General features: G+C 37.1%; 1 protein-coding gene across 1 annotated transcript in view; it reads left to right on the top strand.

The window, feature by feature from the left end:
• Nucleotides 1-338: 338 nt before the first annotated feature.
• rbm33a (RNA binding motif protein 33a) overlaps nucleotides 339-11,211 on the top strand; it is a gene marked incomplete at its 3' end in the record, with an annotated part of 11,826 nt that continues 953 nt past the window's right edge. Inside the window, 6 exon segments of the mRNA XM_014013350.1 lie at nucleotides 339-501; nucleotides 5,618-5,696; nucleotides 8,299-8,347; nucleotides 8,776-8,849; nucleotides 8,936-9,245; nucleotides 10,985-11,107. Of these exon segments, the coding sequence (XP_013868804.1) occupies nucleotides 483-501; nucleotides 5,618-5,696; nucleotides 8,299-8,347; nucleotides 8,776-8,849; nucleotides 8,936-9,245; nucleotides 10,985-11,107 (654 nt within the window).

Below are 11,211 nucleotides of genomic sequence, written 5' to 3'. Positions count from 1 at the left end.
CCCACAGTGTGTGAAGGGCATCACGCTGACCTGCGAGTGTGGGAGTGTGTGTGTGTGTGTGTGTGTGTGTGTGTGTGTGTGTGTGTGTGTGTGTGTGACCCCAGGATTTTCGGTTTGCTGTGGCATCTCATTTATTCTTCCTCCACAGCAAAACACCAACAAAAAAGCGGTAATAAAGAGTAGCTCCAGACAGATTAGATATCAGAATAATCTCCACTGARTGTGTTTACCTTGCTCTCAGGCTGATCTGATGCAGCAAACCGAAGGTCCTTGCTAGTGTTTCTCCGCCCACAACGCGTCACTCATCACCATCGCTGCGAGCGAACGCCTCTCTCTCTGCCATGTTTGTGTCCTGGTTGTGAAGTAAAACATTTTTTTTAAGCACAGGGGCTTGTTTTTAGTGATTATGCGGATGGCGTATTGAAGAATAAATGCAGCCCACGTTTTAGTCGTCTGATTTTAAGCAAGAAGTACCTTGCACCATGTCAACCAATGCTCAGGGTGAGTAAACAGCGTTGTTTTTTCCCCCCCCCTCTCAATGCTAAGTTAGCTGTAAGCTAAACAGCGCTAGCGTGGTTAGCTGCTCTCCTGCAGGCCTGTTCAGTCGAATATCCAAGGTTTGACGCTAGAATGTAAGTGGAGATAAAAAATCACATTATATTAGTTTTGCGGCTGAGTTGGTAACGTTCAAAGCGTCCAAAAGCAGTGAAATATTTGTGTCTGCTCAACCTACATTAGCCAAATAACAACGGAGGGTTAGCGCTAGCTAGCTAGCTAGCAGAGGGGTCCTCCTGCGCACACGACGGTCTTTTAAATTACGAGATTTAGTTTTGTTTGTCAGTGTTTTTTTCCCCAGACCTTTACTGTGTAATCTAAGACTTTAATTGTTCGTCACAGTGATTTTCAGTCTGATACAAGACGGTCATATAATGTAATTTTTGGTGTTGCATGTAACACAAGTTAACATGATGTTCGTTTGTAACTTATTGAGAAATCACAGAGACCGTTGCCACGGTTTTCATGTTGCAGTTTACAATACAAGTAATAAACTTTTCAGAATGTAATCTTGTTTATTTATTAAAGGAAAGTGTGCTCAGCACGTTGATGCTTTTCCGTGTTTATCACTGTTTTGCATCAAGTTGACCTGCAGGATTTGGTAAAATAATAACATGCTTAGAAGACCAATGTATCTATTAGGTTTAAAAACATTAATAGTCTTTCATGCAAGTTTCATACTCAAACACAATACTAGATTCAGATTAAGTTTGAAATTTGAATTTTAATATCTCTTACAATCCTTTATGACATCTAACAATGGTGGCAACACAATGTGAAAATTTACCAAAGACAAAAAAGGTATTTATTATATGTGGTGGGCCTTTATGAGTCACTTTAAGTTTGTTAGCCTAGAATAAAWATTTATTTCCGTTCGTAAATCTCTCATTTTACTAAGGCAGCATGATGGCTCAGTGGTTAGCMCTGATGCCTCACAGCAAAAAAGGTCCTGGGTTCGATCCCCGGTTCGGACCTTTTTCTGTGCGGAGTTTGCATGCTGTTTTTGTGTTTGCGTGGGTTTTCTCTGGGTACTCCGGTTTCTCCCACCCCTAAAAACATGTACAATACCTTCAGGCCCACGCCTCCCTTGAAAAAGAGATCTGAGATCTCAACGGGACTTGCCTGGTTAAATAACGGTAAATAAATTGTTGAGCAGGTTTGAAAAGGCCACCAGGTGGGTACAGGTGCATTGGCATGCAGTTTCTTTTCTCATCTGCCAAAGTCTGGGCATAAAGTCACTAAACTATTGTAAGTATCCAGCAAAGAACCATTTTAAAATAAACTTTCAGGCACTTTGTTACCAGCAGCTTGTCACAAATTGTTCACTTTCTTCAGTTAAATCTATAAAAACTAGAAAATATGTTTAATGAGTATSAAGTCATATTTTAGCTACATGAGAGTTTAATCTTCAAGACTGGTGTACACTATGATCAGTTGAAGGATAATGCAACTCTCAGATTCTGTGTCAGATGTTGATGGGTATTTAAAAAAAACACTGTTTTTTAAGTCTTGATGTGAGAAGGCAAGAGCTTCTTCCCCTTCCCATAAGGCATGAACACACCCAGATATGTAGACCCCGTTGTGAATGACTGGTCACTAATTTACCRTTCTTTCAATAGTTTTATCTCACTCTTGGGAAAAAAGTAAACAACAGGTTTAAACAGTGGAGAAATCTCTGGTTCAATCTCAGTCTGTTGTGTTCAAAAAGCAACGTTTTTCTTCTGACATTTTGTTCCCCTTGTTCAGTTTGTAACAACTATTTTTGACCAGACCATGTTGAGCTGTATATGTAAACCAGTATTGTTAGTATGTGCTAATTTTTCACGTTTTCCCATATGCTGCTATTATATTCTGTTTTCATCTTAAGTATGTTGTTTACAGTTGTATACCTAATTCTAACACCTGATTAGTACCAGATGATATTTTTAGGGTTTCATACATAAATTAACTTTATATTTCAACAGAAGATTAATTTTTTCTGCTTATATCAAATGATTGATTTAATGCTGGTGAATACCAGATACATTTTTAAGGCTACAAAAGTTACAAAAATTTTGTACTGTAACACAACARGAGGCAACATTTATCTTTTATCCTTGTCTCAAATTTACATGATGTTTTGAATTATAAAGACAGTTCCTGAATTATCAGTAGACATTTTAACAGATTGCAAGAGATTTAATTTTCAGTGTCAGATTGGTGGTTTTGGCATAGCTGCAAGTCGTTCCTAGTTCCTATGGAAGCACAAACACAGTTTCCTTTGGGGTATGCGTGTGTTTGAAATACATGTTTAAGTCCCWATTGGTTACGAGCAGAGTTTGCCATGACTTTAAGACGCCATATTCTACTTTATGGATAAAAAACCTTGGGTATATATTAGGGCTGCACCGATTAGTTGAAATAATCGATGATGTYGATTATGTAAATTTGTCRACGCAGAKTTTTTATTATCGATTCGCTRTATTACATAACCACCACGTGAATGTTCATGCAATTCCATTTCWGTAAATAAATGCATCATTGYGACCGTATTGGCATAAGAGTGGTGAGTTTTCCATGCTTGTCCTGAACGCAGCATCGTGCAAGAGCGTAATGACGTCAGCAGCTGCTGCTTCAGTTCAGTCTGAAGCTTGAAAACAAGCCTCGCAGCTCCTGGAGTAAAATTTACCAAACAGACCGCCTCTGAATTATCTGGTGGATTAATTATATTGTGAACATGACGTTTGCTTGCTCAAAGTAAATAAAGTACMGCCACTTTCTTTATTTCGTCCACCATTAAACAGAGACCGGTGTTAGGTCGAGCCACGTTCCCCAATCAGACGGTTCCCCCAGCRTCTCAAACAACAGAGGAGCTTCCCGACACACGTCTGACCTAAAGAGCACAAGCAGCCAACAAGTGTTGGACGTGTTCTGGATGTTCAAAACATGGCTTAAATACCTTTTATTAATTTTAACTGCATCCTCTTTTGTTTATTTGATTTAAACTTATTTGCCTTCCATGGACCTCCATCACACATTTTTCTAGTGGGGAAATGACATCAATAGAAATACGTGGAGCTGGATATTAATTTGTGTAATAAGACAAAACAGTCTTGTTGTTTTCAACAGTTTTCACCTTAAAGAAATAAGTTGCACAACTGATGTTACAATACAAAGAGTTGGATGTTGTCTTGATATTTGTTAAATTTTGTATATTGAGAAGTATGTTAAATAAAAAATAATAAATAAATGTTTATTAAATGTTTATTATAGGTTTTCCAGAGAGTCACTTGAATTTTGCATGATTTAGGTCATTTGTTAGATTAACATCTTGCACTATATTTCTTTAAGTTGAATTTTATTTGCTTTGGTTGAGATTTTATGTTGATGTTAAATCTTTTAAGCTTTTTTTGTTAAAGAATTGACTCTAGAGTGCATATTTTGTGTCCATGAAAAAACTATTACAGAGAATATTACAATATTAAAGAACTGTTCTTGTCAATTTGATGAAAACATTTTAAATWTCCAGTGCACTCACATCAGAATAACTTTTAGATTTGTTGTTAGAATAATTGATTAATCGAAAAAATAATCGTTAGATTAATCAATTAGAAAATAATCGTTTGGTACAGCACTAGTATATATTAGGGGTGGTAATCTTTTACTATATCACAATTGGATTCGGATTTTTGGGGCCACAATTCGATTTAAAATTGATTTTTTTTTAATTAAAATCTGATAATGTAAGCCCATTTGTTGTGTTCCCAAAGTGCTTCATCTTCATTTTACAAACTTTGTGTACAGTGAAGCTCATGTCAAACTTGAACTTTTTCAGTAAAAGCCAAAATGAGTCCAAATCTTTGCAGTCAGTGAAGATGGGATCAGTTGAAGCTCTCTTTCCTCCAATTTTGTAGTTTCCTCTTTGTTTTGGCGCTTTCTGTGCATGCATTATCTTCCAGAACCAGCTGCAAGGTGACATCAGGACGGCCCACGTAGTTATAAAATGGAGGCTGACAGCCATTGTATTTGCTTGATTTTTTACTTTTGAAAATCGATTTTAGGACATTTGAAATCGAATCAGAATTTTTGTAAATGAGAATCACGATTCTGATGTGAATTTATTTTTGGTGCACCCTTAGTATATAGTAAGTTAATAAATAAAGCTGCACCTCAGTTAATTAGAAATCAGCGTTTCATTGATTATTGAAAATATAGAGATTATTCACTTATAAGAGCAAAAGGAATAAGATGTATTTCCCTGTTAAAGATAAATTGCAAACATTCAAACAAAAATGTTCTTAGAAATCACCTATTGGTTTCATTTTCAGGAAATGATAAAAATTTGAGTAAAGTTTGTATTATCTGTTGATTTTTTTTAAAGTGTGGTATGAGCATTTGGTAATAAACCTATGCCGTTCAAAAAGTTGAGCAAAATATAAAATCACAAAGTTTTGCCACCCAATGCAGTTTCCCTTAAATTTGCAAAATAGAGTGCATCGATTTTTGTAAATTTCACCTGAAGTTTGTTGGCTTGCTGCCCTCTGTGTAAAATTTGGAATAATTTGTTTGACTGTATCTCTGTCATTTTATTTTTGACATCTTTCTAGCTGAACCGGTCCACACCTCTGGTCCTTAATGGTGTCACTGTCATGAAGGGTTTAGATTTTTCCCAACTCTAGGTAGAAGCCTCATTCTTTTCAGTCTATTGTGCTGAAGTAGAGAAATAAAACATGCAGGTCAGTGATCCCCAGGAAGCAGGTTTTTGGGAGCACTTCATGATGATGTGTCACAGCCTTAACRTGAAGCATCCACATCTACCGTTACCCTTATTTGCCCCACTGTGGCCCCTTGAGCAAGGCCCTTAACCCTCCAGCTGCTCCCCAGGCACCTTAGATGGCAGCCCTCTGTTCCACAAATGTGCTCAAGTGTTTAGAAAACAGAACATAGAATGGATTTCTGCATTGCGGATTAATAAAGTAAACATTATTATTATGTATAACTCACAGTCCTATAAAGCCACTAGATTTAATTGTGCAAAGAATAACTCATTAACACAAAACCCTTTTTTTTTTTGTTGTTGCAGATTTTGACTTTGATGAAATCGACAAACCTGGTATTGAGCGGTCACGCAGGAGGAGAGGCGAAGATAATATTGTGGAGAGGTGAGTCATTATAATATGCTCACATCTTTACAGAAATATAGCTGCTCTGTTTTTATTTTGCAACTTGTTATGGAATTACTAAATTACTAATTATACTCAAGCTGCCTAAAAAAGTGAGAAGATATTCTACATTATTTTAGAGGGAACACTTGGTTTTTTAAACTGTACAAGTTGTACACAAAAAACAAACTAACAGCTTTGAGTTTAGTTATGATACATAGTCTTTATTCTGTTAAAGATAGTTTAAAAACATTTAAGAAATTTACAATTCAGCAGATAATCAAAAAGATACATTTAATCTGAAAAGCCATATAGTAGTAGCAAGCAGATTAGATCTCTTGTCTTTCTAGAATACTTGAATAACATTGAATAAAAGATGAAAGTCTTGTTTTGTGTTGTTTGTGAAGAATTGCCTTTGATAAGTTAAGCAACCTGTATTGAGATGCACTGAACTTAAAACTTTATCTTGGTTGCACAAGATAAATACCAAAACTTTTTACTTGAGCTTCATTCTGAAATAGGGTAGGGCAAAATTGGCAAAAAAATTACTCACGATTTAATTGTGGTATTTAGCCGATAACGATTAATTTGACGATTAATCCCCTGGAGTCCCTGGGACAACCTTATGTCCTAGTCACATGACCAATTTAATGGGAAAGATTTGCTCTTTATAAAAATCTGTTCCAAATTGTGTCAAAATTACATACTTCAGGCTTTACATCAAATTTTAAATTGTGTTGATTAGWGCTGGGCAGTATGACAAAATAAAAACAAACAAAAAAAGAGCTGGGCAGTATGACCCAAATTTTATATCACGGTATTTTCAACAATTATGCCAGTTTCACTGTATTTGACGGTATTTCTTTTTTCACAGCTCAGCTGAAAATAAAATGCACAAACATTGCTTATTGACTTGTTTCTTTTACCGTACCTCTGTCTGTGTTGCTGTTTCCCTCCTCTTGTAAGTCTTCTTTGCCTGCTTGTAGACAGTAATCAAGCATTTTGGTCCAATTGTGAWGGGTTGAGAAAAGATCATTATCGGGTCAATCGTGTGCTAATTAAACTTAAAAGGACGACTCACCTTGCACACCAGTCAACTCAGCTGTACTACAAAACTACTTCCCCCGGTCTTTTCACAAAAGAAGCACATTAAAGTCTCCATACATTAACGTCACCGTTATAACGTTGCGCATTAAATCTAACCATGCACGTCACAAGAATTGTTTGCTACATTCAGCGATGGTGAAAACGGAATGTTTTTTTTCTACTTCAGTCAATATAAGCAGCTGAAACACCACCCACCGCCAGTTACTCCAACAAGCTGCTCCAACAATAACTTTAGCATGCTAATGCACATAGCAGTGCTGCGAGGAAAAGTGTCGACGAAACTTTTAAACCGGTATGTCCGGTATTCAGAAAGTTCATATAACAAAAATTTAAAAAATGTTTTTTGGTACAAACGGTATACCGCCCAGCACTAGTGTTGATAGATTTAATAAATCACAGAACTTTTTATTAAATGTTCATCATATTTGAAGCGGAGAGGAGCACCGAGCGGACTCTGCCTGGTGGCATTAATCGTAATAATCGTCAAGTGCCAAAAAATAATTGATTAATGTTTTTTGACGATTAATTGCACACAATACGATTATGCCCAACCCTAGTCTGAAATAGGGCTGCCACAAACGATTATTTTAATAATCGATTAATCACCGATTATTTATTCGATTAGTCGACTAATCGAATCATTTGTTAATTGAATATAAAACATACAGCTTATCACGTCAGAATGCAGCTGCTATTGTATAACCATGGTTAGATTTTAGCTATATGCTAACTAAAAATAATTGCTGTGGAAGGCAAGTTCTGCTCTGCAGATATTATACAGGTTTCTCTTTTATTTTCTTAAAAAGATCCCACACTTTTGAGCTCTGTTGCTGGGTAGCCATGATACCAGAGCCTGTCTGTATAATGTCTTGTGACGTCCACGGCCTACCCCAGTTACCACTACTGTGCATGTGTGTCAAGGACAGAAAGGCAGATGTGGCAGTGGAAGGTGTCAAAGCAGTTTGGAGAGAAAAACAAGTAAAGAACAACAACAAAAAAGAAAACGATTAATCAGTTATTAAATTAGTCATCGATTATTTTAATAATCGATTAGTCGTCGATTAATCGATTAATCGTGGCAGCCCTAGTCTGAAACTACAATTACATATTTTCTTTTGTAATATGTAAGTATATGTTGGCAGATAAATTTGTTATATGTGCAGGTGCAGAAAATGATCTAACCATATATTTTTTAAACTCTCTTAATCCCTGTTGAAAGGGTAAAGGACTAGAAGAAGATTTTCAGATTTATGAGGCGTAGATCTGCAGTAAAACAAACTATTATTGCATCGAAAACTTGCATAACATCGTTCTACTAATCTAGTCATATTCCAAACATTTGCTGTAGTCTGGCAGCTTTATAAAGTGAGAAAAGATACAAGATATTGGAAAAAGAAGAGATATCATAGACTTTTATAAAAAAAAAATATGGGGGAAAACATACACACCAGTATTTGCTCAAATCTTAATCGGTTTTCCTCTTCTTTTTTTTAAGTGATTTGGAAGAAGATTTGTTGGAGGAAGATTGGCTGTCTGGTAAAAAGGTAAGAATAATCAACAGTCACTCTTTGTTTTTCCAATTTATTACTGGGCACCAGTAGAACAGCTTGTTTCTTTAGTGTTAATTTTGTGCTTACAAGTAGGAAAATAACATCCTGAACATTAGGTGACAACATTGTTGGAACATTTTGGAGAATAGTCATAGGTTAGTGGACTTGTAGCAGGTGGCTCCTCCACGGGGGGAATTGTTGATATGAACCAGGAGGAAGTATAGTGGACAAAAAAGCTCTGTGTTGACCTGCCCAGATTGCCTTCACCACATGGGAATAAAGCATCTCTAAGGGCTGGAGGTGGCCCCCTGCCCCCACACCTTTAACACACTCTCACATCAACAAAGTAAAGCTATCGAAGAGGAATAGTGCAAATAGAAAATAAAGGACAAGCTGATATTCTTTTTTTTAATTTGTTTTAGAATTCTTCAGAAGTGTCAGATGAAGAGTTAAACGATGACCTCCTTCAAAGTGATGATGAAGATCTAAATTTGATGTAAGTTGGTTCATTACTGTTTCCCCACCCCCACCCCAATTATACCTCATGGTGTTTCTGAAATGTTTACTGTTTTTGTTTGTCAGTGGTCAGGATGCTAGCCACCATGCTACTTACAACATGGGCACATCCTATGGACAGCAGGCCGAGTCACAGGAAGCAGACTACGCAGATGACGTTGTGAACCTGGGTGCAGAGGGCTGTGAAGATGATGAGGAGGGTTACCATCGAGAGGGTGAAGAGGCGTATACAGAAGAATACAATCAGGGAGACAACACAGAGATGACCGAAGATCAAATCGATTACACTACAGACTTAGCCCAGGATGATGATGATGGCTACCAGGATGAAGTCTTAGACATCCAAATAACTGAACCTCTAGATGGTGAATTTCAAGTGAGTTTTCACTTTTGCTTATTACGCTACCGTAAAAGTGTATACACACACTCACACACAAACACATGAACACATTCTTCAACCCACCCTTTCTCTCCATCTCTATTATGTCCCAGAGATAATGTCAGTTTTCTTGTCTCGCTTGGGAAGAAGTCGGGATTAAAAATCTATTCAGGTGAAGATGTTGGCTAGCGTTTTTGGGCAGAGGACGATGAGAATCATTATCGCTTCCTGCCAGCAAATTTCTCCATCTTGCTGACAAAGTTTAGTTGACAGCTTGTTTGGCACTAGGTAATGCTCTGCTGTCGCYTCCGAATCCCGCTGCCATTGTGACCTTGGGTCCTGTATCTTTGGAGGAGAAAGAAGCCGCTTTGTGTTGGGGAGATGTGCTGCCAATCGGCGGGGGTTAATGTGGGCGGCTTTTATTTCTCAGGGTTTAGACTGGATCTGATAAAGTCTCATGCAGGTGAAAAGATTATTGACCTTCCTGAGGACACTCCATACAGTTTTCTRATGATTGATGGGAGTTTCTCTTTTATTCGTTTCCCTTTCCTCTTAGCCTGGGCTAAGAGGATCAAAGATAAGACCAGATCTATGTGCAAATGTCTGTTATGGTCCATTTACCATGGCGTGATTGTGTTTGGCACCTGACAGAGATATATTAGCCTGCCTACTAAAAACAAAGATAAGATATTGACCTTCTTAACCAAAGTCACTGCCTTTTTTTGAATTTTGGAAGATGTCTGTTGGTATGGATGTGTATTATGGCTGTTTACAAGGTCACTAAACTGCTTGGCCTTGACATTTTGCTCACTATTGAGGATTACGTGGAACATTTTCAATGATTAAGCTGTTCCCTTCCCCTGGGGCKGTCTGTTCATTTGTCTGGTTTGCTCGGAGTGTTTTTTTTCTTCTGCATTTGTATGTGCTCTGGGTAGCAGGTTAATGCAGTACAACAGAAACCACCATTGTATGACCTACAGGCTGACCTTATTTARCAAATATTTGTTATTCTGTGGGAGGATTAGTCATTTGTTTATAAACAATTCTGCACCTTTTTTCTAGTAGATTTTAATAAAACCACAGAGTTTTTCACTTATAATTTGTTCAAATTGTTTATATCAACTGACTGCATCATAGGTTGAACTCAATCTTGTTATGGAAAATAAAAGAAAAGCGATTTGTCATCCCAGAATGTCTGCCTCTGTGCTCTATTTTCGACATGGAGTCATGAATTTACAGTGCGGCCAATAACAGAGTGATTTGTGAGGAGTCAGTCAATGATATTTTCAACATCACTGAAGCGGGGAGGAGTGTTTTTATCTGTGCCTGCATTTCTGTATATCATGTCAAACATTTACATCTCATTGAATTTCAAATGGTGTCAGGAATAGTAATGAAGCCTTGCTCCCACTGTTATGGTAATTTGCCTTTGGAAGGGGTGGGGTTCCCTGGTGCCTCCCCAAATCCTCACCAAAACATTTTAGTCTGCATTTTCTTCATTTTTTTTTTTCATTTTTTTTTCTTGATGTTTAAATTCTATTATGTCTGAAACGTGAGCTCTGTACATTTTCCTGCATTTCACCTATTTGGCTCATCGATTTGTCTGTCTGTAGGACTGCTACACACCATAATAAACACTTTATTATTATTATTTTACCACAATTGCGTTAAGCAGTTGATTTGGCTATCAAATTAATGCTGCAATCTTACTCTTACTTTTTAAATCAACTTGGAAGGATGAAGATTATGGCGAATTTGAAGCTACACGGGATGAAGATACTGAGGAAGTGGGAAGGGAAGAGCAGCAAAATGAAGAAGACACAGCCCCTGAGGCATCTCAAGTTTGTGACACAGAGAAGGTAAACCAAAACCTTACACATTAACATTTCACTAATTTTTGAATCTGTAGTTAAAACATAACTCTGGATATGAAATAATAGTCATAGCTTTGTGACTTATTTAC

This window comes from Austrofundulus limnaeus, unplaced genomic scaffold (assembly GCF_001266775.1).
Source record: "Austrofundulus limnaeus strain Quisiro unplaced genomic scaffold, Austrofundulus_limnaeus-1.0 Scaffold100, whole genome shotgun sequence".
Lineage (NCBI taxonomy): Eukaryota > Metazoa > Chordata > Actinopteri > Cyprinodontiformes > Rivulidae > Austrofundulus > Austrofundulus limnaeus.
Note: the sequence above shows the minus strand (reverse complement) of the source record. Positions and strands in the feature narration are given on the sequence as shown.